The 27,980-nt window shown below is 31.5% G+C and overlaps 1 protein-coding gene across 1 annotated transcript in view; it reads right to left on the reverse strand.

Annotated features, from left to right (window-relative positions):
• The window catches only part of LOC149476487 (protein amalgam-like), a 146,159-nt gene extending 121,899 nt beyond the window's left edge, over nt 1–24,260 (reverse strand). Inside the window, exons 1-2 of the mRNA XM_089711790.1 lie at nt 24,180–24,260; nt 8,792–8,953 (exon numbers count right to left, since the gene is read on the reverse strand). Of these exons, the coding sequence (XP_089567916.1) occupies nt 8,792–8,858 (67 nt within the window). The 5' untranslated portion in view covers nt 8,859–8,953; nt 24,180–24,260. The remainder of the gene's footprint in view (nt 1–8,791; nt 8,954–24,179) is intronic.
• Between the last annotated feature and the right edge of the window lie 3,720 nt (nt 24,261–27,980).

A 27,980-nucleotide genomic window follows, 5' to 3' on the forward strand; every position in this document is an offset into this window, starting at 1 on the left:
TTTGTTATTTATTAGGGATTATGTTGTTTATTTTTTAATTGAATTATAATAAACGGAATAGATAAGATTTTATTCATGTCTGTTTAGGGCTCAAAAAAAACATTTTTTTTTATTTATTTGTTGACATGTTACATATTTAACATTTCAATTGATTTTAGCTGTGCATCGCGGTTTTAACCGCATTGCTCCGCTCGCCGCTCCTGTGGGGTAGCATGATATTATAAATGGGCTATCTGACATCGAAACAATTTTTCAAATCGGACCAGTAGTTCCTGAGATTAGCGAGTTCAAAAAACCAACAATTCAGCTTTATAATATTATAGTATAGATAAGTACATATAGATTTATTTGTAATCAAATAATTTATTCATAGATGTTAATTTTAACGTCACTTGAATTAATTTTTGCTAATTTCTACAAAAGATGTTAGTTATATGTAGTAAATGTACATATTAGACTTCATTTGCCGTAAAGATGAGTAAAAATACAATAAATCATTATATTATCGTCTTGATAACTAAATATTCGAACTATTATTATCAACTCATTTAGAGTTTAAATTACATCACAGATGATTAGCAAAGGAGGTCGCAATTTATTTGAATTATAACCTTATTTACAAACATCATACAAATCTATACTTATAATAAATCTGTAGAGAGGCCAATTCTGTACATGAAATATATTAAAAAAAAACTATGAAGGGGTGATAAGGGATCGCTACTGATGCCAAAAATGCAATCAGTAAAATTTTTGTCTGTCTGTCTGTCTGTCTGTCTGTATATTCGTTATAGAAACAAAAACTACACGACGGATTTTAACGAAATTTGGCACAATTATTCTTCATACTCCTGGGCAGGTTATAGTAAAAGAATCATGTAAATCGGTGTAGAAACACCAAAGTTATACATGAAATACGCTATAAGTCATCGCGCGTGAATTACAGAATCATGCAGCCATAAGGATTATTTTTGTGTATCAGTTGCCGCGTTCGACGCGCTTCGCGGCGGGAGCTTTATAAAGGCGGCGGGTCCGCACCCCTTTCGCGTTGTCACGGCATCACGTGTGAACGGCTGAACCGATTTCGATAATTCTTTTCTATTATATTCCTTGAAGTACGAGGATGGTTCTTATGTAGAGAAAACGTAAATATGTACCACGGGCGAAGCCGGGGCGGACCGCTAGTTTAAAATAAGCATAAAATCTTTTATGTAAGTATTGTTATTATTTTATTCCATTCATATATTACACTGTCTTCATTTAGTCTGTTTTTAACAAAAATGCATCGTTTTTACTAGATTTAACCACAGTATTCAGATACACCCAGTAGGTAAACTTCAAACGTAAACACGCTTGCTTGTGTGCGTGAGCCATTTCGAACGTGTTGTACGAAGTTTTCCTACTGGTTGTATCTATATGTACATATTGTGTTTTAACTTTTTAGTGTAAAGATATATTTTTTAAACGAAAAGCAATAGTGACAGCACAGATAATATAATAATATAATACCTGACAGCAAATAAACCTAATTTTAAGTACGTATATGTTTTAAAGTGTATTCAAATTTCCCACAGAGCAACCGAAACATTGAACTCGGGAAGTAATTTAATTGCATTGATAAGAATAATTACGTCACATTATTGATAAAAGAACACCTGTTTCTTTAAGTATAGCGGAATATAATATAGTGAAATGGAATATTTTCTACTTTTAAATTGTACGATTCCGGAATAAACTTTGAATAAAACTAGCTAAATGCTGCAATAAATGGTTTGAGTTTGAGTTTGAAACTAGTTATTTGCCCGCGACTTCGTTTGAACAACAAATTTTAAGCTAATCGTAAAAAGTGTCATATTGACAATAAGATAGCCAATTTGTGGCCTTGAAAGCGGATAAGTAACTTAAATATCAACACTTAAAATTCCTTCTGCCCATCGTAATTATTTTTTTCTGATTTAAGAGTGAAAAACTCACTTAGCTATAGTCCTTTATTGTGGCTCTAAATCTTACTAATTCAGGTCTTCGTTCCCATCAAAATTAGGATTATAATTCACATTTTCCTAAAAATTATTTGCTATGAACTTCAAGCGTTGTTAAGGTGATGAATTAATTTTTCTAACATTTACGGCCCTTTTTAAACCTTCGTAATTTTTATATTATTAAAGTTGTCGTGATGAAAATTCTTGACAAGAAAGTTCAATAGTAACACAATACGTCTACCGTTTTAGAAACATGATTCCATGATATTTTCTCGATAGAAAAAAAATACAAAGTTCTCATTGTTATTTTTTAATAATCTCTGGCATCTTCAAAATAACAAACGTAAAGTTACGACTTTTTGGATATTAACTATAAAATATACAACCTATACGTCTACCGATTTAGAATTTTGAAATATGCGATGGTTTTGAAATAAACAAGAAATACTTGAAATTAGCGCGCGACCAGCCAATATAGCGAGAGCCGCCCTGTACCTTCCTACCCCGATCGCTGCACGAGTCATTCCCGCTACGGCCATCACACGGGGAACTTGTGTCGCTCGCGCAACCGTAAAAAAGGGTGACAACACGATAAGACAAAATGAGACAAATGGGGACAATAAAGAAAATAAGAAGAAGAAACATAAAGGTTGGAGAAAAAAGAATGCTTACAATTGGAACAAATTAATGAAGTAAGTTGGTTTTATTTTAAATTTGATGATAATTGTATTATAGACGATGTTTGATATGTACCCCTGTTTTAAGTACATAACGAATGTGTAAGATTTTTTCATTTATAGCATAAATAATCTTTTCAGAAATCCGGAATCCAGAAGGAAAATAAACCCACTGATTGTTCACAATGTGAACCCACTCCTTCGTAAGTACCTTTATTCAGTCAAAAATGTATGTTATCAACGCTCTACTGGTTTTATCGCATGATTCCATTTTTAGCAAAAAGCAACAAAGTGCAAAGAAATAAAAAATCATGGTGAACTTAGTGGAAGTATGGTGGATGTAATATGGAACAAGAGCTCATTGGAGTAGTATTATATTTAAAAAAAATACGAAAAAATTTCAAGAATTACATTTCTTAGTAGGTGGTAGATAAGTATGTTGTATAAAGAATTTGATGTTGATATTTATTTCAATTATACTTACTACACCTGTGCGGGAAATTGCTTAGTACTAAAACAGGTTTATATTCATATTTACATAGTAATGTGAGTTTTAATTTCGAAAAATTTTGTGTAACTTGTATATTAAATTGAGTTACTGGGTGATCTGGAAACACAATTGGGCCCGGAAGATGGCGCTGCAGTCACTCCTCCTAATCACATGTACCGATTTGGATGAATATTTGTGTGCACATTTCATTGTTGTGGGATGATTGGTTGATTCGTTTTCACATTAGCTAATATTATGTATTTTTGTTGTAAACTTAATTTAATGTTTATAATACATTATTATTGGTATAAATAAGCCAGTGTTCGTCTCACATTGCTGTACCTGCCTACCTACCCTACCAGGGCCTAACTTTGTTCTGGCTATTTTATTTTGATTATTTGTAATGAATAATTACAATTATAATAGAGTGCAAAAAATAAATACATGCGTCAATATATTTTGTGTTTTTTTTAAAACAATTTTTCTATTTAAAAAAATATCATTCCGACCGCGGCTTTGCCGCTTGGAATTAGGTTATATCGTGAATCCTGTTTTATCCCACAGAAGTGTTCAGTTCGGATAAAAAGTATCCTATGTGTAAATCCAGGCAATTAGCTATATTTTATCAAAATTGGTAATGTAGTCTTGACGTGATTAAGTAACAATTAACAAAAAAATATACAAATTAACATCCATAGTTTCGCATCAGTTTTACTGTATTAGTGATATCTTCCACTCTTGACTTTGACTGAGAAGAATTAGGGTTTATAACTTCTTTCAGAAATAGTACCTTTCATTTCTGGGCATGATGTAATATCTACGTCAGCATCAAATTCTATCTAAATCAATTCAGTAGTCCGCGTTATTGATTACCATTTCATTTTTTCAGAGTAACAATATTTTTTGTTATTTTAAAGATTATTTATAACCTGTATTATTTTGTAATAAAGTAAACATTACGAAATAATAATAATTATTAATAATGTCTAAGTAGTTGTTGGAAAGAAGATTATTTGTTTATAAGCAAGAAAATAAAACCAATAAATCAACAATTGAATAAATGTATAACAATATTATAACTGTATGACGACTCCATACATGTTTGTCCCGAGTCGGCCAGCGGCAGCGCGGCGAGTTTGCAAGAATGACTTCGCGCACACCCGCGTTCGCGATAGCGAACTATTAGACTCCGCCCGCCAAGCAGTGGATTTTTTTTTGTGTATCGTCTTAAAACGTATAAGGAAAGAAACGAGAAACATTTTGGGGAATATGAATGAGTCAACATCGGGGAATAAATTAAAATTGATTGTGAGAAATAAGAATGTATACTAGATACTTATCTTAATTTTACCGACAAGGCTTTGAGCGAATAATATTAAAGAAAAATATACCTTTAAGGGCCGATTTTTCAATGCTTGGATAAAACTTATTTGTCGAATAAAGTATAAAACTACCATTTTAAAAACGTATTCTAATTTCCCGTATTTGACAGTTTACGTGACATTTTAATATTATCGTGTAATACTTTATTGGACGGATAAGTTTTATCCAAGCATTGAAAAATCGGCCCTTAGTAATACTGGGAATAAAAATTAACTTTATTATTGGCGATTTTATTACTGATTTTGAGAAAGGATGTATATTACTAATAATTTTAGCGGCAAGCTTCGAGATTATTTGTAATATCGTCGTATTGAACCGATTTTGATAATTCTTTTTTCATTTGAAAGCTCGTGCTCATGTCATACGTGCAACAAGTCCCTATTTTGTGTGAAATAAGAATTATTTGCATGTTTATTCCGTGGAATTATACCTAATTGTTATTTCTTTATAGGTATTCCAGACATACAGACATGACGTCACGTTCGCACTTCAACTAATTGTCCCGATAAATAATGATCTAATAAACAGTTCTTTACCCTTGAGGTGTGGCAGACTTTGCGAATTGCCTATTAATGGATATATATCACGGAACTATAAATAATTAGGGCAGGTAATTATTAGATGGACCCCATGCTATCTAGGGCGGTGAAAGACCTGAAAATAAGCATAGCTAATTATAAAAATGTCCTACGCCGTGTCTGTCTGTAGGTATGTCGTGATAAAACTGATATGAAAAATACTGCACCGAATTTCATTCTGTTTTCACCAATAGATAGGATAGTTACTGAGGAAGATTTAGTATATCTTCTTATATATAAAATTCTCGTGTCACAATGTTAGTCTGCATACTCCTCCGAAACGGGTGGACCGATTCTCATGAAATTTTCTGTGCATATCGGGTAAGTCTGAGAATCGGCCAACATCTATTTTTCATATGTACCACGGGCGAAGCCGGGGCGGACCGCTAGTAATATTATATAGTTTACATACATATTACATAATAATACACACCTTGATTCCCGTATCACAATGCGGATTTGTCGGATGTATGTTTCATCGCGATACTTTAAGAGGGGTAAAGATGGAATAAGTCGAATTTAAAAAAAAACGTGTGCGTGCACACACGTAAGAAGTGAAACTTCTTTATGACCTTATTTTTCAAAAAATAATTTACTTTAAGCAACTTTACAGAAATACGTCGAATCACGCGTGGTAGGGATAAGAAAAAGATGGCGCGTAACGGAAAAATGTCACGCGTAACGAAAAAATGTTAAAGAAGTTTCACTTCAATTATTTGGATATTGTAATAATAGCTACTACTAAATGGTTACTACATGAGTAATTATAGTAGGCAGGCGCACGATATTAACAAAAAAATCAGATGAACTCAACTACAAAAAGTATTTGGCACGCGAATAATGCATACATTTTTATCTTTAGACTAAAATATATGCAGGTTTTTTTTGGCCGCAATATGAATAAGTAGATAACGAGATAGTTTACAATAAGAAATATAATATATTTGTTTTAAAACCGGTGTTTATAGAGCTGGTGTTTGTTGTTTTGTTAATAGCATGCAAATTTGTAAGAAATTTATGTAATATCTTTGACATTGGATAGAGGTCAGTTTTATCAACAATTTTATAAACCTAAGCATAATAAAAATTTTCGTGTGGAAAATTTACACTTTTAACATCTACATATATCTATAATAAAGCTGAAGAGAATTGTTTGTTTGTTAGTTTGTTTCAACGCAGTAATCTCAGGAAACTTCATAGCATCGTACACAATATAGCTAGAGGGTCCAAAAACTGACGTATTCTTATATTTAATATCACGAGCGAAGCCGCAGGCAGAAGCTAGTTAGATATACCTATTAATTAAATCTAACGTCTACCTTTATCAGAGACTGTGTCTAATGATAGGCCCTCTTCAAAAAAGCCCTATAATTAAAAGAAACAACCGCTATACTTATTTATTTTCCATTTTGGATTGTATGCGGAAGAACAATTATAATTTATTTATTTTTCTATATACAGTAGGCGCGCGATAATCCGGCGCTCGCCAATCCGGCACGCTCAGTAGTCCGGCACTTCGGGACTCAAAGAGCCCGCTCTATAATCCGGCATTTTACATAGTTGAACGCCGGATTACTGAACGAAAACGTCACAAATGATGAACCTAATATGTAATTTTAATACTTATTTAATTAATATTTTAATTAATTTATGTATTTTTTTTATAATAAATTCAACTTAGGTACCATTTTAAATATGAAGTCTTATTTCCTATACTAATTCGATAATCCGGCATTTCCGACAATCCGGCATAGAGGAAAAATTGCCGGTGCCGGATTAGCAAGCGCCTACTGTACTTAAAACGCGGTATGATATTATTTTCATAATTTATCTGTGCTTTATGTACCGTACTCTAATTTCAATGTAGGTAGTATATTAATTATTAATCATAAATTATTACTTCTTATAATGTATTGCAGTCAGAACAAAATTGTTAAAACATTAAAAATCAAGAAAAACAAACAAAGCACCAGCAAGAATTTATCGACAGATCATCTCTGCATACAAGAAAAACGATCAATCAAAACTATGTGGAATGCATCTGCTATTTTACAATCTCAATCTATTCATTGCAGTTACAAATAAAGTACTTAACAGTTAAAATCAATACCATAAGAAGCTACAAAATAACGGAACAGATAATAAAAAAAGAATGAATTTGACAGCTGTCACTCTGACGGATATCTTCGCGCGCATTTGACGCGCGCTGTCATCGATTCGGCTAATTACGTTCCATTTTCGAAACGCTTCCCTATCCTTGTTAGGAAACGAGTTTTATTGACACTAAATTGGTATGATTGCTCTATTAAAAACAATTAAAATGTTATGTTATATGTATGATGCAATTACATTTTATGTTAGCTCATTAGTAATGACACATGATATGTTTTAGCTACATACAATAAACCGTTTTGAAAATAACAAAAGTTTACTTAATACCTATTTCATTGACGTAAAAATGTCATTCACACAAAAATTTAATCTCTCTAGTCTAAAGATTTATCTCTTAAGAAAACTATGTTCCAACTTAATGTTTTTTATCTCATTATAAATTTAAATAAACATAAATTACGTCACTTTAAAGTGAACGACCTGAATCAGATAAACGAATACAGGCACATTTCAAGGTATAGTTCATCTAAATTAGATAGCCTTTTTTGTAGACCTATTATAGATTGAATAGTTGCATGCTGTGGTTGCATGCTTTGAAATTTGAATTAAATTCTTCTCATGCAAATAGTCGTGTACTAAAAACGTATTTTTTAACATTAATATGTAGTGACGTGCCACACTTGTATTGTAAATAACGAGTTATAAAAATTAGCATGCCTAATATATCTACTTATATACAGTACATCTGAAAAACTACTACCTATACATCTAAAAAAGTATGGTTTTGTCAGAATGAATTCAGACCAAAATAAATTATCTTCGTATGTTACAGTATGCTAAGGTACGTGTAACATATTTTGTTTCTACAGTCTAAGGCCGCGTTTCCATCTGCAAGAAAACTTGCGCTAGAAATGTCCGACAGTCTGTCTGACAGCAGCTTGCAAGACTAGTTACTTGCAGAAACGCGGAATTGGACTTGCAAGCTGCTGTCAGACAGACTGTCGGACATTTCTTGCGGAAGTTTTCTTGCAGATGGAAACGCGGCCTTACGTTCGGTAAACAATATCTTTTTACTGATAGCTAAACAACATCAACAAGAATAAAATACACTATTAATTTAATAATAGGAACATATTAAAAATACGGAAACAATAACAAAAAGTGCTATAAAATTACTTTCAACCTTCAATATTAATAGATTTAACGAGCTAGTCTAGCTGCACTAGATTCTGAAACTGTGTTAGTCATAGACAAATTTATTTGTGAACAACCTTGTCCGTGTTTTCTTTATAGATAAACGGACATAGACTAAATATTTATCGGTAGAGCACGGTATTTACAAAATAAATGTTTATGAAAACTCTGTGTCACAGATTAAATATAGCATGGTTTTATAAAATAAGCAATAGAAAAAAAATACCAGTGCAGTTAAAAATATGTAATATCTGTATTTTTACATAACTTTTTTTGTTTATGGTAATTTAGTTTGGATAGAGTATTTTAAACATTGACGTACTGCAATTTATTTTTCTTGTCAATTATCTCTCAAATTTTAAATGTTTTAATACATACCTGTACATTGTGACACGCAGACGAACACGAAGAGCGCCAAATATATAGATAATCTTCTTAACTCCATTTTTTTCACTAGTAAGACACAGATTATACAAAAATAAACTTTACACTAGTAACACTGTCACTAAAGGCACATTCCTTTTTTAGGCACTTGGTAATCTGAAAAAAAAAAGAAAAATGTAAATAATACAATAAATCGTTTTATCGGAGATAATTGAATGTAATATGTTTTCCAAAACGATTTTTATACATTAAAAACACATGCGTTCCATTTTACTCAAATTTTTGTGCATTTTGAAACTCACTGAGCCTTCATATACAAATAATAAAAACTATACGATCGTACTCGAATCGTATATATGTATGTATGGTTCCAAAAAGTAATCTAAATTCTAAACGAAACATTTTTCTTTTTAAATAACAGTAAAAATACGTTTAAAATAAAGACGCCACCGTCTTATGTCATATCATAAATAATAGACGGAAATGAGAATTCACAGATAACACATATTTTGCAACGCGGCGTGCCTTATCGAGAACTTTACTTGGCCTTATATCTAGTGGTCTATAATAGGAATAGATAGTGTTTGTTTAAATATATTTCTGCCTTACAGTTAGTCCTTTAAGAAAATTACATTTTATTTTCTTTGTTTGATTTTTAAAAGGATAAAAAATAAATCACGTTTAAAATCCGTTAAAAAGTCTATAATTTCTAAATTAGGTACATTTGTAAATGTTTTTTATTTTATTGCATATAGCATTAGAATCCGCTTCGTGATCGAATTATTGTATTCTTTAAAAAATGTTCACATAAATAAAAATTTAAAACTTTATTTATAACTGAAGATGCATGAATGATTACTAAAAGCACTTGAAGATAATTTATCAAAAACAGTTCAGTATTTCCGGAGATAAGAATGTTAGTATAAACTAAATTAGAGCGAGAAATCAATACAAATGTTTTCATGTAGAGATTTTTTCTCTACATGCAAAAATTAATAAACATAATCGGATGAAATTCATCATAAAGATAATCCATTTATCTGTTAAATCTGTATTTTTTATCCTGATATATCTTAAACTTATATTGTAACTTACTAAAGCTACAATATATTATATCCTGCACATTTCTGTTGTTGTAATAATTTACTTGTCACCTATAGCTTAAACACTCGAAAACAGCTCAACAAATTTCGATAAAACTCAGAAACTTTGATCACACTACACAATAATCATTACACGTTGTTGTAATAGTTTATTAATTGATACTTAAACGTTGAAAAACAGCTCAACAAACTTCGATAAAACTCAGCAACCTATATTACACTACAATCTACATAATCATTACACTTACAACGACACAGGACACATTCCCAATAAACAGACGGACAGATTAAAAAACAAATTAAATCCCAGCTTCCAACATCAAAGACAAGAAAAGGAAGGACTGTATCAATAAATCGGGGCTATTTTTACACTGGCTACCCTAAGCACTTCCTGATGGGTTATGTATTTTTAATCTATGTCTTGAGTATCTGTGGCGTTTCAATATGGCCAATTGATTTATTTTAGGTACTCGATAATTGTTACACCGATTCAAAAATTCAATAAAAATATGACATCTATTTTTTAAAGAACAATACAATCAGTGCCAATAATATTTTTGGTATTTTTACTCGGAGCAATGCCGGTAAAACTGCAGCACAGCTAGTCTTAATATATATAAATCTCGTGTCACAATGTTTGTCTCAATGGACTCCTAAACCACTTAACCGATTATAATATTAAAATTCGCACACCATGTGCAGTTCGATCCAACTTGAGAGATAGGATAGTTTAAACATGTAGGTACCACGGGCGAAGCCGGGGCGGACCGCTAGTAGTTAATATATTTACGATACAAAGGCACTCCTTGGTATATAGTTGAATGAATAAATGACTCAGATTTATAATTAGGTACATAATATTTAGTATTTACACCATATCTATCGAAAGGCCTAATTAACCCATAACCTAGGTTCAATAGATAGACCGATAAACAACATAATTACTAAAGTTAATATAGGTAAAGATATGTCGGCGCAACGACGATAAACGACTACCCTCAAACTACTAAATAATTATAACTAGCTAAAGTTTACTTTGATCTTTTTAAATAAGTGGTTGATTCATTAATCAACCACTAATGAAATAATTAAATTAACGAAATAATTAATCTTTGTTAAAAATGATAAAAATTCATTGTAAAAATTCGAGTGGCAACACTCAAACTAATTCTTGTGAGTCATGGCTTGCTTTAAATGCAATCGCCCGACGGCACAGAGCACATTCACTCGCCGGCCGTTGGAGCGTTCGGAGCTCTCTCTAAAATCAGTAATTTCGAAGTGAATTAAAAAGGCAGTAAAAATACCTACGGGCGTTCTACTTCGAGTATGAGCGCCTGCCCTGATGATGTTGACGTCAGAATTGCTGACGTCACTCTTTTTAAAAATAGCCTTTGGGCCCCTTCTTCCGTCATCAGAAGTTGGATAGAATTCAAGCTCTCTCTTTTTAAATGTTAAACGTTAGCGTAGTTTTGTAACGGCATACTGGCGTTTGTGTTTTTTCGTGCGTTGTGTAAAGTAAAAGTTTGTTACGTGGATTATTGTAACGGGAGTGTAGTTCATCGAAGGAATTGTGTGTGTTATCTGAGCTGCGCCTCTCTTTGTGATAAGCATAAATCTACGAGAACCTCCGAGAAATCCACGAGAACCTCCGAGAAATCTACGAGAACCTTCGAGAATCTGCCTATATCACAAATGAGTAGGTGTTGATCACATGATACGCGAACGGACTGTCTCTGTCATGTGGAGTGTTCAGTATTCTGAAAGGTCAGTGTGGCCGAGGCAGTGTGTTTTTGAAATCCTGAGATGAACTACCGTAGTGTTGTAATACGAGAAAAGGCGTACGAGGACGTAGGATTGTCAATATGGCCGTGTTAGACTTAAAATCTACGAGAACCTTCGAGAACCTTCGAGAAACTACGAGACCCTCCGAGAACCGACACAAAATACGCCGAGAATCTTTCTCTTCTTCTTTGTCGATTCACTATTGGCAGAGTGGTCGTGGTCACGTCGAGACATCCACATTGGTAGTGGAGGCGGACACAGCTTTCCGCACGATCTCCCGCCATGTCTTCCTGTTACTAGACTGTCTGGTGCAGTCTGATACACAAATTCCTATAGCAGATTTCACTTGGTCAGTCCAGCGCATTAGTTACCTGCTTTTACAACGAGACATTTACAACGAGGCTGGTGCAGAGCGCGCACCGCCTGTCAGTATGGCCGTGTCGGCGCAACGACGATAAACGACTACCCTCAAACTACTAAATAATTATAACTAGCTAAAGTTTACTTTGATCTTTTTAAATAAGTGGTTGATTCATTAATCAACCACTAATGAAATAATTAAATTAACGAAATAATTAATCTTTGTTAAAAATGATAAAAATTCATTGTAAAAATTCGAGTGGCAACACTCAAACTAATTCTTGTGAGTCATGGCTTGCTTTAAATGCAATCGCCCGACGGCACAGAGCACATTCACTCGCCGGCCGTTGGAGCGTTCGGAGCTCTCTCTAAAATCAGTAATTTCGAAGTGAATTAAAAAGGCAGTAAAAATACCTACGGGCGTTCTACTTCGAGTATGAGCGCCTGCCCTGATGATGTTGACGTCAGAATTGCTGACGTCACTCTTTTTAAAAATAGCCTTTGGGCCCCTTCTTCCGTCAGATATATTAAAATTCTTCAACTATTATGACCGTACATCATTTTACACATAAATGAATAACTTAATTTTTATTTATAACTATAATTAATAATAATCAAGTATGTAATCGTTGGTAATATCGATTTGAATCTCTATGGTTAATAACGGTATTTCACAGTAACGTTGCGAGGGTAATTATTGGTATGAATAACGATATTATGCTAAGTATTTTGTAACGAAATACCTTAAAATTTGTATGTGAGTAAATAACGAATGAAAAAATTTGAAAAAATTTGTACGCACTCAAATACTACTGAACCGATTACAATGAAATTTAACACACATATAGAGGGTAACTTGGATTAACACATAGGATAGGTTTTATCCCGGAAATCCCACGGGAACGGGAACTATGCGGGTTTTTCTTTGAAATCGCGGGCGAAGCCGCGGGCGGAAAGCTAGTATTTTATATTTAGGTAGTATTTATTCACGAATATAATTATGAGGATTTCCACAATAGATAAATAAAATTCTTATTCCACTACAATGCTTGCATTAAAAACACTTAATACCTTTGTATCGTCATTGTCGGGCCAAGCCCATAGGTCCAATGTCAACCATTGAGCCATAACTGAATTATGGGACCTTGGACCTGATTGTGACAAATGTTCTGCTCATTTTGTAATACGAAATGAAGATTATTTGTTTATATATATCTACAGAATGTATATACTATCCTACTTCATCACTACATAGTATAAAACAAAGTCGCTTTCGCTGTCCCTATGTCCCTATGTCCCTTTGTATGCTTAAATCTTTGAAACTACGCAACGGATTTTGATGCGTTTTTTTTAATAGATTGAGTGATTCAAGAGGAAGGTTTTAGTATATAATTTATTAGGTTTTAGACAAAGCGGGCGAAGCCGCGGGCGGTAAGCTAGTATATTATAAATTCGAAAGCGGTTATCTTTGTTACTCTTTCACGCAAATACTACTGAACCGATGACAATGAAAATTAGCACATATACCTATAAAGGGTAACTTGGATTAACACATAGGATAGGTTTTATCCCGGAAATCCCACGGGAACGGGAACTATGCGGGATTTTCTTTGAAAACGCGGGCGAAGCCGCGGGCGGAAAACTTTGTACTTTGAAAACAACAGGTTTTGATTGGATATAGTTAACAGTGCAATTGATATTATAGAGCTGAAATAGAGAAAAGGTGTTTAAAGATTTCTCTGTATGTTTCGATATCTTTGAAACAGTTTGGCCTATCTTATCGGACGTTATGTACAGATAACTCACGTTTTATAATTACCTTAATCTACTTTTATTTTAACTTCTTTGCAAATAATCTCATTTTTAAACGAGTATAGAATCGCAGACGCTAGCAAAAAAAAGACGAATACTATTATTTTCCAACGTAGTCACTCGCTTTTAAAACAAACGTTTAAGTATAAAACAATTTAATCAAGCCCATTATAATAAGTAGAACAAGATAATTAACTTAACATAAATATTTATGATAGTAACACACGCAGTCGCGGGGCAAGCTAGTGCAATGAACATAAATCATAATTTATTTAGAAGCCATTCTGAACCCTCGTAAAGATCAAAGATGGCCGCTCCCGCCAAATTAACTGTCATTGTATTTTTTTATAGAATATAAATTATAAAGCTTTCAATGCACAGGTAATATTTATTAGTTTTAAATTTATAATCCTATATGAATATAATGTGTTTTGTGGGGACATTTTTGATCAATTTAAATGATTGGGTATGATTTATGTAATAGATAGTAATTAGTAACTATCTATATAATATAAATATTATTATTTAAATGCAATGTATTGAAAGTTAAATTTAAAATTATCTTTTAAATTCTATCCTAAATTCATTGGTAATTTTTATTTTTATTAGTCTCGTATCCCATATTATATTCAGATGTAAGTATGATATAAGCCTAGCTAAAAATTTACCTATAGGTATTGCATCTGCTTGAAAGGCTTGATAGGATAGTTCATTAAATGTTGAGAAATAAATTATGAGAGTTAATAGATACATAATTAATTTTACGATAATTAAGTACCTACTCAGATAAATGTTACATAGTAATCTATCTTATTATGAAATACTATCTATTAAATGGTTGTCTGTATGTTGAAAATATTAATTGACTTGATAAAGCCGTAAGGAAAGTATATTTCTATCAACTTGCAACTTTGTGGTTTGATAGATGCAAATAAGATGTTATTTTAATCTATCTCTTTGCAAAATTTAATTTAGAAATGATCAGTCGTTTTTACGTGAGGATTAAAAACACACAAGCTAGCTTTCCGTTCGCGTCTACGTCCGCCTCGTCTAAAACTTAAATTAATTTAATAGTTTAAACGAATTATAACCTCTTATACCAAAGTTTCCTCTATCTATTAAAAAAAACCGCATCAAAATCCGTTGTGTAGTTTTAAAGATTTAAGCATACATAGGCACAGATAGCGAGCGATTTTGTTTTTAACTAGGTATTATGTAGTGATGATACGTAATAGTTGTTATTATTTAATAATATAACAATTATTAATAGAACAGGGAATGTTAATGAGACGATAAATAAATAGCTAAAAATAAACATGTCCGCTGATAGAAAGCGAAGGTGAAATTGTTTGCATTGACACGTGTTTGTTTTGTGTATTATAACCATGCTTTGTGATAATATGAGATAATATTTAAAAAATATATAAAATTGTTGGACAAACTTTGATGAAATATTTAAAATAGATAGTTGCACCAGATTCAAGTCATACAAGAAGCAATAACTAATAAAACTTTTTTAATAAAACGGACTCCTGTTTCTTTATATCTCGGAATAATTTAAGAATGACTATTTCTACTGATTTTATTCATAGGTACATATACTTCAATAATAGTTTTTAGGCCAAAAATACTATGAAAATATAAAAAAAATTCAGAAACCGCGCAAAGTTTCTCTACACTTTTCCATAGGATGTGTTTTCCATTTTCCATTCGTAGTTTCCCTTTGTTTGAGGGTAGTTAATAGTAATAACTAATAACTTATGTACATTACTCTCTAAGTACAAGTTGTTTACTCAAACAATTACCCATAGAGGTCACTGTTGACCCAACACATACATTCTATTCACTATTGTATTGTAAGTTTGATCTTTTAGCTGTAACATAGTAAAAAGAGAGCTGTTAGTACTAATATATGTACCGCTTTTTTTACGAATAAGAATCTATATATAACATTAAGAAATTAAATTGCTCGTTGGTTGACAGTAAAAAATATTTATTTTAAATATTTACAGATACAAAATACTGTCCTCAAATTAAGAAAAAAAATATGGCACAAAAAAAGGCCGAGGTTAACTTTTTTTTCTTTTTTATGGAACGAGGGATTCTATTTTGATTCCAAATTTAAATCCATAGACTATAAATAGCGCCATATTATAGAGCTGTTTTACTTATTATTTAAAATATTTACTAAACAACGAATATAGAGTTCTTGAATTGATTTTATAATTTATTAAACAACAACAACTGTCTTATATGATTATATCAAAGTAAGATAGTAAATTACAATAAATTGGTATCATATCGAGAAAGTCGTCCTACTGACCCGCGATTAGGTAATATTTCATAATTAATTTTATTATAATGTATGATACGACCTATGTATGTCATTCTATATTAATAATCCAAGAACTTTGAATGTGAATATGTTTATGTTATGCCAAAACTACTGATCAAATTTAGCTGGAATTTCGTATGCAGATAAGTTAATATCTACAGTTATATACAGGTTGACTAGCTTTTCATCCGTGGCTTCGTCCGCGTGGGAATAAAAATGTTTCACTACAGTTAAAAGTAGTCTATATCACTGTCTAGTCCCCTTAACAAGTAAGTATTCTCTAATCTGTGCCCCTACTATTTCTAGATACAAATTCATATTATAAAATCGTTCCATTGCGACGTGAAAGACGAACAAACACACTCATCTATAATATAAAAATGAATCACAAAATGTGTTGGTAAGCGCATAACTCGAGAACGGCTGAACCGATTTCGATAATTCTTTTTTTATTATATTCCTTGAAGTACGAGGATGGTTTTTATGTAGAGAAAACGTAAATATGTACCACAGGCGAAGCCGGGGCGGACCGCTAGTCTTCTTATATATAAAAATGAATCGCAAAATGTGTTGGTAAGCGCATAACTCGAGAACGGCTGAACCGATTTCGATAATTCTTTTTTTATTATATTCCTTGAAGTACGAGGATGGTTTTTATGTAGAGAAAACGTAAATATGTACCACGGGCGAAGCCGGGGCGGACCGCTAGTTTATAATATTAATAAAGATTTTTTCGAATAAGTATATTTTTCACAGAACATATAATATAAAAGAGGTTTTATATGTTCTGTGATATTTTTCTTTATATTGCATTGCAATCAATTCACCACTGCTATTTTTCCACCCTTGGACTGTGTATCGCAGAAACACGCATAAGATAAGATTCTGTGGAACTATCGATAAACATGTGTAAGGTACTATATTAGCATTAGTTCGATGCTTCTTGCCAATATTATACATGTAGGATATGTTTGATATTAATAATTTAAACGGTTTATCTTTTAAAAATAAATGTAATATACAGTGTGGAAATTTTCGATGGGCCCTGGAGGGAAAGTACTAGAAATACTGGTGATATCAAATTTTGCTGAAAGGAAACATTCCTTTATTTCTAAAAAGAAATAGAACTGCATTCAAAGATTTTTGAAAATTCACTTACATCGACCGGGAATCGATCTCCAGTATTTCTAGTACTTTCCCTCCAGGGCCATCGAAAATTTCCACACTGTATAATGCGTACTTTAGATCGGTTCAGTATTTGCGTGAAAGATTAAAGAATATCTATCCATCCTCAGAAACTTTGGCATGTGTATTTATAAGTAGAATATTACATAAATACTAGCGGTCCGCCCCGGCTTCGCCCGTGGTACATATGAAAAATAGATGTTGGCCGATTCTCAGACTTACCCGATATGCACAGAAAATTTCATGAGAATCGGTCCACCCGTTTCGGAGGAGTATGCAGACTAACATTGTGACACGAGAATTTTATATATAAGATATAGTAGTATAAAAGTATATATTTCCTAAGCTATTTGCACAGCTAATCGATCCTGTGTCAAGGGAAACATCGCTATCTGAATGTTAACATTGACGTAACTGATAAGCTCGTGATAATTTGCAATGTGGAAAACTGCTTGATGAAAATTTAGTTTTTATTTCGTTCTAAGCGTATTGTTTGTTTATTTGTTATATGAAATAGAGGATAGTTTAATGTTTGTGTAATAGAGAGTAATAATATTTGACGTTTATTTTTTTTCCTCTCGTACACATTGCACGGTAGTCGTTTTGAATTAAAATAGTTATTATTGAATGTCCCGGTAACTACTAGTACTGTACCTACTTACTGTACTTAACAAAATACATACTTATCTATAGCATGTGATTTTCTTAATTTCATGAAACAAATTTTAGAATATATTCCAAGGTACCTAATACCTACCTATAAAATTATATAAATAATTGAACTGGATGACAGCACAAACAGCAATTATTAAGTATTCCCTTTTAATCGAAATTTAAAATAATAAACGTGGAAACAGTTATTTCATTGTCAGTTTCATGAATTTTCATTATCCGGCTAACCTACAAAACGATTAATCCTCGTTTACCTTTAAACATAAAGAATCCCAATTGCCTTTACTTTTATTACTCAACCCCGATACCAAAAGAACAAAAAAGAACTCCCGAAAGAAGGTTACATCCATAAACACAGCCAAACAAAAAATATATCGATGGTATAATTGTCAAAAATTCGCGGCACATAAACGTTCACCTTGATACGCCAATACGACTGTAATTACAATTTACTTTTTACAATAATTATTTATTTAACGTCAATGTAAATATTTAATTCTTCTTCAATAAAAATTTACGAAAATAAACTTAACAGAATGTTTATGGCTGAAAAAAAACAAGTAGGTATATTTATGACTTATGTCATTGTTTTTTTTAAGACCGGAAGGCAAAAGCTTTATAAGCCCATATGGATATAATATACAAGTATGTAATTATATACGTCTGCGAATTATTATCAAGGTATTTGGAATTATTCTAAAACTTTAGTCATACACGTATTTTAAATTGTATGCAGTATTTGTGAAACAGGTAACTATTTTTTGTTCAGTTTTAAAGTTTTGCGGAATTTGTCTCAAATAATATTTGAAATTCAGCGTAACCGCCACCGTAAATAATTTATTTGTTACTCTTTGTTTGTCTGTTTAAATATGTATTTAAAAATATTTACTTCGAAAAATATTTGCCAAAATAACATATTATCTCTCATCCATATTCTGACAAACCCATAAAAATTAATATGAAACCTCAACTTCCTATGAATTCTGAAAAAACTCGTCGTACCATAACAATAAACATTAAATTTATAAATAAAACATGGCGGCGTCCCGCGCTTTTTCGCTCTTTTGGCGCAATTTCATTGGCATCGAATGATTTTTTGCGTTCGTTCATGAACGAGATGAACGAGTTATGATAATTACGTTCGGAAGTGAATGAGGTTGGCTTTCTTTTAAACTCTATGGTATATGTGTCAGAGGAACAAACGGAGACCGCCTGATGCGTGTATCTTTTATTAATTTTCTTTTGAAAAGAGACTTTATTTGTGGCATGCTTGTCATTGATTGAATGAAGAATGAATTGGTGTTCTGTGTTCTGTTTGTTAAATAGATAGTATGGAAAATGTAATTGTTTGGTATGTTAACATAAAATGTTTACTTTTAAGTTTTTGTTTTGTTCGAACTGAAAATCTGTTTCTATGTAGAATAAAATTTGGTAGTTTCTCTTCTAATGTGAAGGAATTGACGAATGTATAAAGTTAAACATAGAGCTATTTAAAGAATAATTATTGCGTTTTAATAAAAATAATAAAGATAATAATATAAACACATTGCATCTGTTTATTGTCAACATTATGATTAACCATTATCTATTGCTATAGTAGGTTACAAAACTCTTATTTACAAACGATATGTGTTACGTTGCTATTCAACTCAACATATTACCTTTTTTATACAAGAATGTATGTATATATTTCATGCTTCACGCTTACGGAAGTTTTAAAATAACATTATGAATTAGATAATTTATGTCTGTAAAGTATAAAAGCATATTTTCAGTCTAATATTTATTTATAATTTAAAATATTTTGAAATTATTTAGTCTATTGCAGTCTCTTTTCTGAGCCATTTCACTATTCTATATTTAAGAATCGAATGACATCAGAGAAAGAAATCAATTGTTACACGTGCCGCCAAACGCAAAAAGAATTCGACGTTTCCTTTGACCGAACGTGAATAAAAAACAAATTATGATAATATTCAAATGTGTTCCTAATTCTCTCTTCGTAGGTACATCACTAGCCGACTCTTTCATTCACATTGTCATTTAAATTTCGAACACGTAGCGCGAACCCTTCCAAATTCAAATTCCCCGCTCGATTTTGACACCTTTTATTTTTTTTATCGATATTGCGTCAATGTCATTGTTTAGAACCCCTCGTGTTTGCTAAATGTCTTTTTGTATTAGATTTCAAGGTTAGAAAGCTGAAACCACTGATCTCACGGTTGTCAGCTGCTTGCTTTTTTTTGACAAGTGCGGATAACGTTTCGATTACAGTTAATTTCAAATTGAAAATTTGATACGTTTAGAAACGAAATTGAATTTGTCATTTTACTTTTTTATTAAATTCATTTGTGGACTGTGGTATGCGGAACTTAATAGTATGTAGTTTGACGAGAAAATAAGTCTATTGGTGGGGTTATTTGAAGGATAGCAATATTGTAAATAACGTAATGCTATTGATAACAAGAACTGTTTTAAATTAGATAATGTAGATTTGATAACTAAAGTACCTATATTTAGCAGTACCTTTATCGATAATATTTTACCACCTATAATAAAACTTTTGTTGCCTTACATAATTTCAAAAATCATCGTGGCTATAGTACAGTATCAATATCTAAAATTCTAGATTCAAATTTATCATGCCTCTCTATCCACAGATAAAAAATGATGGATACAAAATGTCTATGATTATCGTATAGTAGCTGTTGCCGAATTATTGTACGTAAAAAACACAGTTACCTTTATAGATAATACCATGATAATACATATCGACTCACAGATAAGATAAACCAATTTTTGACATATATTTGTCAGTCACGCACGTACGCTTTCCCAGGCCTCTGGGTGATCATACAAATAAGATTTATTTTTATCTTTACAAAGACGTAAACAGATTATATACGGGAGAAAGTATTTTGATAACCTAGCAACACTTCAGATTGTTCCAACTAGGCAGTTGATAATACGAATAAAATAACAAATATTGTTAAAAAGAACACAAATTATTACATAACTAGAAATAAATAGCGTTAAAAAAATTAGATTTACCAATGAAGTTATTGTAATTATCACCAATCCTTGATCCGTAACTTGAATCCGTAACAAAGTTTGAATAAATAAGGTCAAAATCGAGTCTACGTCATCGTTTACATACAAACGTACAAAGCTACAGATGAAGCTAATAAAAGCGCGCTAAAAAGAAAAATAAAACCGCATGATTCATTAAAAAAAAATTATTATGACAGTAATTTGCGCGCCAATTCATAGACCACAGGATAAGTAATGTTCGATGAATGTCAAGGTTGCGTGTATGCAAATAATTATGCAAGATCAATTTGCAAACGCGTTAGATTTGCATAAATACGATATTATATGTTGTTTTTTATGTAATGTGATGCGATATGATGCATACTAAAGTTTTTAGAAATGAATATGATCTTCTTTGGTAGTTGTGTGTGTAATGTTTGATAATTAATGATAATAAAATTATTAGAGCAATAATTAAGGAAAGAAAAGTAGTAGTCCAGCCTTCTGCCGATTTCCTCACGTTAAAAAAAGACGGAGATATTTTTTTTGTCCGAGAATCGAACACAGGATATCTCGGTTCTACGCGTTCGAGAGAACCCTGTTCTCTATAAACTATGTAATATAGTTTGATGTAGAGCCTCTCCTAAATGTAGTATACAAAAGTAAGAATAAAAAATATGCTCTTTTGTAGTAAGTAGAGTATACTAGTAGAAACCAGTAGTAAGTAGTATAAAAAATAAATAAGCAAATGCGTCACAAATATATTTCTAGCGTTTTAATTTATCCAATCGAGAAGAAATAATAGCAATTGAAATGTTTACATCGTATCCAAGTGTTTGAATTATTCAGTACGACGTTTTGTTAGTTGCACTCGTGTAAAACACTAGGTTTTGACATGACTTTGTCTGCTATAGTATTAGGTATATTGTCTGTAACTAAGAAATGTTGTATAAAATATGGCAATTATTTAATTCTAAATTATTGCATAATATAATCAATATTATGTACTGATGAATGATTGTAATTAAAAAAATCTCTCGTAGGTATATATTCTAATCATAGTTGACTAATTAAAATTGTTTTATACAGTACCTACGTGTATCCATTTCCTTGAAAAAACAAAACAACTAGGTACCTAACTCTTGAGTCTTGATATTAAAAAAACATTTCCAAAAACCTAAAATTTCGTATTTAAATTTTCGTCATCGAATCTTTAAGAGTTAAAAAACTTAACTACAAAAGAAAATGAATGAATTTTACACAAATCAATTCACAATAGGTACATAATCTCAAATGGATACGAGTTTTATCGTATTTTTTTATCGTAGAAGATACTCGAATGTAGGCTTTAGATTCAAATGGTATTTTTACGAGATATGGACGTTTGAGTTACATTGTAACTTGTAAGTTTATGAAGGGGTACTGTGGTCGAATCTTGGTGAAAAAAAAAGAAAAGAAAGTTAAAATCTTTCATATAAAAATACTTATCATTTTTTTTTTCAAGCCAATTCGTATATCTTTCTGACTATAAAAATGTTTGTTGAAAAATCAACATCAAAACTACTGTAATATTAATGCATTTTTCGAGGTCTTTCGCTAAAATCTGTGAATAGGTACCTATAAGTACGGTACCTATATTTGACTACTCGAACGTTCAAATACATAAGTAACAATAGAAATAAATACATAATTTACAAAATTACAATCTCAAATTTTGCAAATGGCCGCTAGGGCACTGCTACTGGCATTTAGAATTGTTCAACTTTCTACGAAATACCTATATGAAATATTCCTACACAACCTCTCCTAACCTTTGCAGTATTAAATGTAATTTAAAATCAAATTAAACTTGTTAAATTATCGTTTAATTTATGCGTGCATACATCTGAAATTAATTATAAAGATTAGAACGGAATTAAACTTCATTTTTTCTTAACAAGTTGTGCCCCGCGGTTTTCCTCGAAAAATTCCGCTCCTGTTAATCTTAGCGTGATGATATATGCCTATAGCTTTCCTCAATAAATGGACTATCTAGGACTGAAATTATTTTCAAATCGAACCCGTAGTTCCTGAGGTTAGAACGTTCAAACAAAGTCTTCGGCATTATAATATAATTTTTTTATTTAGTACGAGCTTCCGAACACCGCAAGCGCGGTCACGGGTTATTGCAGTGAATTTCACTTTTTCCAAGAACCTTTTATAATAGAAAATGAGGGTGGATGATGTCATTAGATTTGCAAATGACCTAGATTTATAATCTGTGCCTTAATACCTAACTGTACCGTGGATCGTGAGTCGTGACAGTCTATAGCCTAAACTTGATTTGGTACATGAAATACTTTAAACCCTAGGAATTTGAAAGCTTAATATTCAACTTACGTAGGTAGGTATATTGCGTATAAATTTTCTATATGAAAGTAACAGTTGTGCGTAATATTTTTATTTGTCTATGTAAAAATATCCTTGATCTTGGCGAAATTTCATGAATACAGCTGCGTATTGTGGTATTATTGTTATCTAGTCACCTTGAAAACATCTTCAGTATATGCCTAAGGTAGATATTGGGTACCTACGACAAATACCTATTTCAAAATAAAAAAAAGTTTTGCAAAGTATTTTTATACCTACACCAAACTACTAATAAAATACACAACTTAGCTATTATAGAGAGAAAATTCAGTATAAAAATTCTTACTATGTACCTACGAAATACCTAAAGGCAATTACTTTACTATCTGTATTTAATTTAAATAACAAATAAAAAACATTCCTCAATACCGCACATTACTGCATATCAATATCGTAAATTTTATTCATAGACCATTATATTTACCGATAAAACGAGCAATAAAACTAGCGGACCATCATATAAATTTCAAATATTCAAGACGCTCCAGCCGCTGCATAGCCTAAAATAATTTCTTACCACACCGATGCTATTTTCGCAAAAATAAGACGTTCCCTCCAAATAAAATAAAATAGAACTTATCCAAACACAAAATGCACAAAAAATACCGTTTCACTCACTCTACACTGGATATATTTTTAAATTTCAATATCAAAAATGGAACGCATACGCATTAAAAATAAACTTTGCACGTACCGGGCGGACGACACAACCTCTCTCTTGCACGACTAAAAACAGACTGGCCGGTTGGTTAATAATTTTCCGACGCGTCGCTTTCTGAACGAATGCTGTACATCTTTAGCTTAACTTGTATGATACGGTTTTGCTTGTGCGTGTGAGTTACTAGTGAAGTGCGGGTGTCGATAATTTTCCAAGATAATGTCTTTAGAAGTGTAAGGTGTAATGATGATAATGTTAATCTAATTAAAAAAAATAAGAGTATTACGCTTTATCTATACAACTGTATTACAGTTAATTTGTACAGAAAAGATATGATAATAAAGAGAAGCTATAAGTTTAGAGCTAATAATTTCATTAATAGCTCTAAACTTATATGTAGCTAATTTCATTTTAGGTGGAAATAAGAAAGATGTTGCGAAATTAATTCCTTTTTTAAAACGGATAAGTTAAATTATTTTCTAAAATAGTATTTAATCAACTAAAACTTAGGAAATACCATTATAGTGGTAGTACAAGCGTGAAACCAAATTAGGTACAGTCAATTAATAAATAATTATTTAACAAGTATTTATACTCTACAGTCTACAGACATACTGAATGATAGATAAAATGTAATGGAATTGATCTCATTTAACTAAAACTAAAACAAATCATATTTTTTCCCATTTCAAACGAAAATAACAATCATTTTATTCACCTACAACAAATATTTACACAATAACAAAAACTATTAAGTATATTATAACGATAAAACGTTTTTCACTATCGATATACATTCCGAACATCACTACACCTGAACATTATCCATAGAACACATACAAATTCGCCTTACGCGCACAAACAAATGACGTAACTAGAGCTTTTAAGCTACCATGGAATTTGATACAATCATTATCAACCTTATTTCGATTTCGCTAAGATTGAAATTCGTTTAATTTCTTTTTATTTAGGTGAGTATGACTTCACCATAGGCTTCGACTATTTTATTGTTTTATGTTGAAGTGTTTTCTTATTTATTTAACCTTTAATATTTTTCACAGAGACGACCTTCGTACTAAGAGTTTTTCTATGTAATGGTGTGAACACTGAGTCATTTGTTGATTTTAACATTGCATATGTCTGTACGTAAGTACAAAACAGTTGAACGAATATTGAGAAAGCTTTCCTGGTGTAGAGATATTTATGTTAGTTAATGTTATAACTTATACAATACATCTAGTTCTAAACATATGAAAATGTTCTGAAACTTATTTTCTGTAGCAAAATAATTGATTGATATATGCATATTGCATATTAGATATTAAATTCTAATAAATACCAAGGTTATCTTAGATTGCCTGGCAGAGATTGTTCAAGCGATGTCTGCGTTGACTGCACACTACAATAAAACATTTTTCAAAGTGCAATTCATGCACTCTCATACAATAATATTATAATTTAATTTAAACGTATCAACAATGAAAAATAAAAAATTAAAAAATCGTATAGATCCGAAATGTCGATACTCGTTAATTTGTAGATCGTGATCGATAAAACTGTCAAACGTAGGATCTATACGCACTGTGGATTGTTCAAACTTGAATGAATGAATAGAAAAATACATGATAGGTAGTCGTAATATTAAAACAAGAGCTTGTGTGCCGAGCTCACGTGTCAGAAGTGAAACTTCTTTCGCAAGATTCAAAGATACCAAAATCGTCGCCTTACTCTATGACGTGACGGTATTGCCATGACGCGAAGCCTATTTATTTATTGTTTTTATTATATTGGTTTTTATATGTATAGTTAGGCACAAATAGTTATGACTATCCATAAACACTTATAAAAAATTATATGAATAATTCTCCGCAGTGCGCGTAAATACTCCTTTGCTTGCTTTCTCAGCTAAATATGGCCGACAGGACCCAGTGTAACTTAGTCACGATGTAGCATTGGCCCAAATTTGAATTAAAATTTAAATGTATTACTTTTTTTACAGGGAAGCGTTACAATCGACGAAAAACTGATTTTGAACGAGTATAGGAACTTTATAAGTAATGAAGAAAAGCGCTTTGAAAAGTTAATTGATTTTCTGAAAACTTGTCTGTAGAGTAACTATAAAACTGTAATAAAAATCATAGTTTACTTAAAATATTATTTAAACACAAAGATACACGTAACACGACACTAGAACACAAAACTTTAATCAGCTTTTATTTTTAATATTAATGCATTTAAAATGTACTTTTTCATGGGAAAAATTATATTTAGATGTTATAAAAATGACGTAATGATGACTGTGACTGTGTTTACATTTTCCTTATAATTTAAAAGGCTCTAAGTATCCTATTTAGAATGGAAATTCCCGTTAAACTACTTACTTACAATAAAGCCTAGGTGACCTAACTGTGGTTAAGTTGAATAAGTTAATATATAATACTTAACTTATTATGGAACTTGTCATGCGGTTAAAATTATGTCATGTATTTTCTTGAAGGGGATTAATTTATTAATGAACTAACTTCAAGCATGTGGATTAACTTGCGTTTTCATTAAAACTAGCTGTGCCCCGCGGTTTTACCCGCTTTGCTCCGCTCCTGTTGATTTTGATGATATATATAGCCTGCCTTCCTCGATTAATGGGCTAATCTAACACCGAAAGAATTTTTCAAATTAGACCAGTACCTAGTTTCTGAGATTAGCGCGTTCAAACAAACAAACAGACAAACTCTTCTGCTTTATAATATTAAGTACCTAGTAAGATTTTAGAGATATTATGTATTTATTATGTATTTTCGATATACATTGAAGAAATACGTACCTAAGTATGATAAGACGCTCGTATTATAAACAGATAATTATAACAACTTCCGATATAATAATGATGTTACTTTGTAGATAAATAGAGAAGATGCAATTTCTCAGTAACGATGCTGTCATGTGAATAAATTGCATACTAACTAGCTTTTCGACCGCGTGTTTGCTCGCATGCAATTATGATGTCTTTGAGAAGTAATTTTGAATTAAAAAGGTATTACGTATGGTAAACGGCCGTCTTTTTTAGGAAAGTCGGTTAAAATTTTTGAACCGTTTAAGCAGTATATTACCACAATATTACTTAGGTTGCCGACTGTATTTTCTTATGGGTGAAGTAGACTAATAAAATATACAATTTCCTTTGGAAATATCCTCTTATCAATAAAATAGTAATTATTATTTTGATTCTTATTTAATCTTAGTTTTAGCCCGTTGCTTCACTCCTGATGTATTCGCATAAAAACCTCAAGTGCAGCTAAAACAAACTATGCGATCTATTTCAATGTAAAATTTTATCCAAATCTGATCAGCAGTTTAAGATAGAGCAGATGATAGAGTAACAAACATAAATCCTCACAAACTTTCATATAGTAATTGCATTATTTCTTGATATTAATATTAAAAGTCCCTTCTATTATACATTTTTAAAATGGAGTCATTGTTTATTTAAGAACAAACGCATCATTGCATTCGGGGAACTACTACCTACTCATGCATACGAAGATTCCCTTAGAATACAGATCTGCATTCATAAACTGTGTTTGTTTGTATGTATGTTTACATCGTGGAATATTCACAGTATGTATGTACTATGCGATGAAACTGAATAGGATAGATTGGCGCCATATTTAAATAAATAAATATACTTATTCATTCAATTGAAAAATTACCTCATAATTACGCTTATATCAATAGACAATAATATTTCAAGTGAGAGTCAGGTAAAATTATATAAATCGTTATTGATACTTTGATGAAATAGTATCAAACTCAAACTCAAACATTTATTTATTCAATTAG

Source organism: Colias philodice, chromosome 27, assembly GCF_061535455.1.
Source record: "Colias philodice isolate Cphi_HAF_F1 chromosome 27, ilColPhil1 Martin Lab GWU primary, whole genome shotgun sequence".
NCBI lineage: Eukaryota > Metazoa > Arthropoda > Insecta > Lepidoptera > Pieridae > Colias > Colias philodice.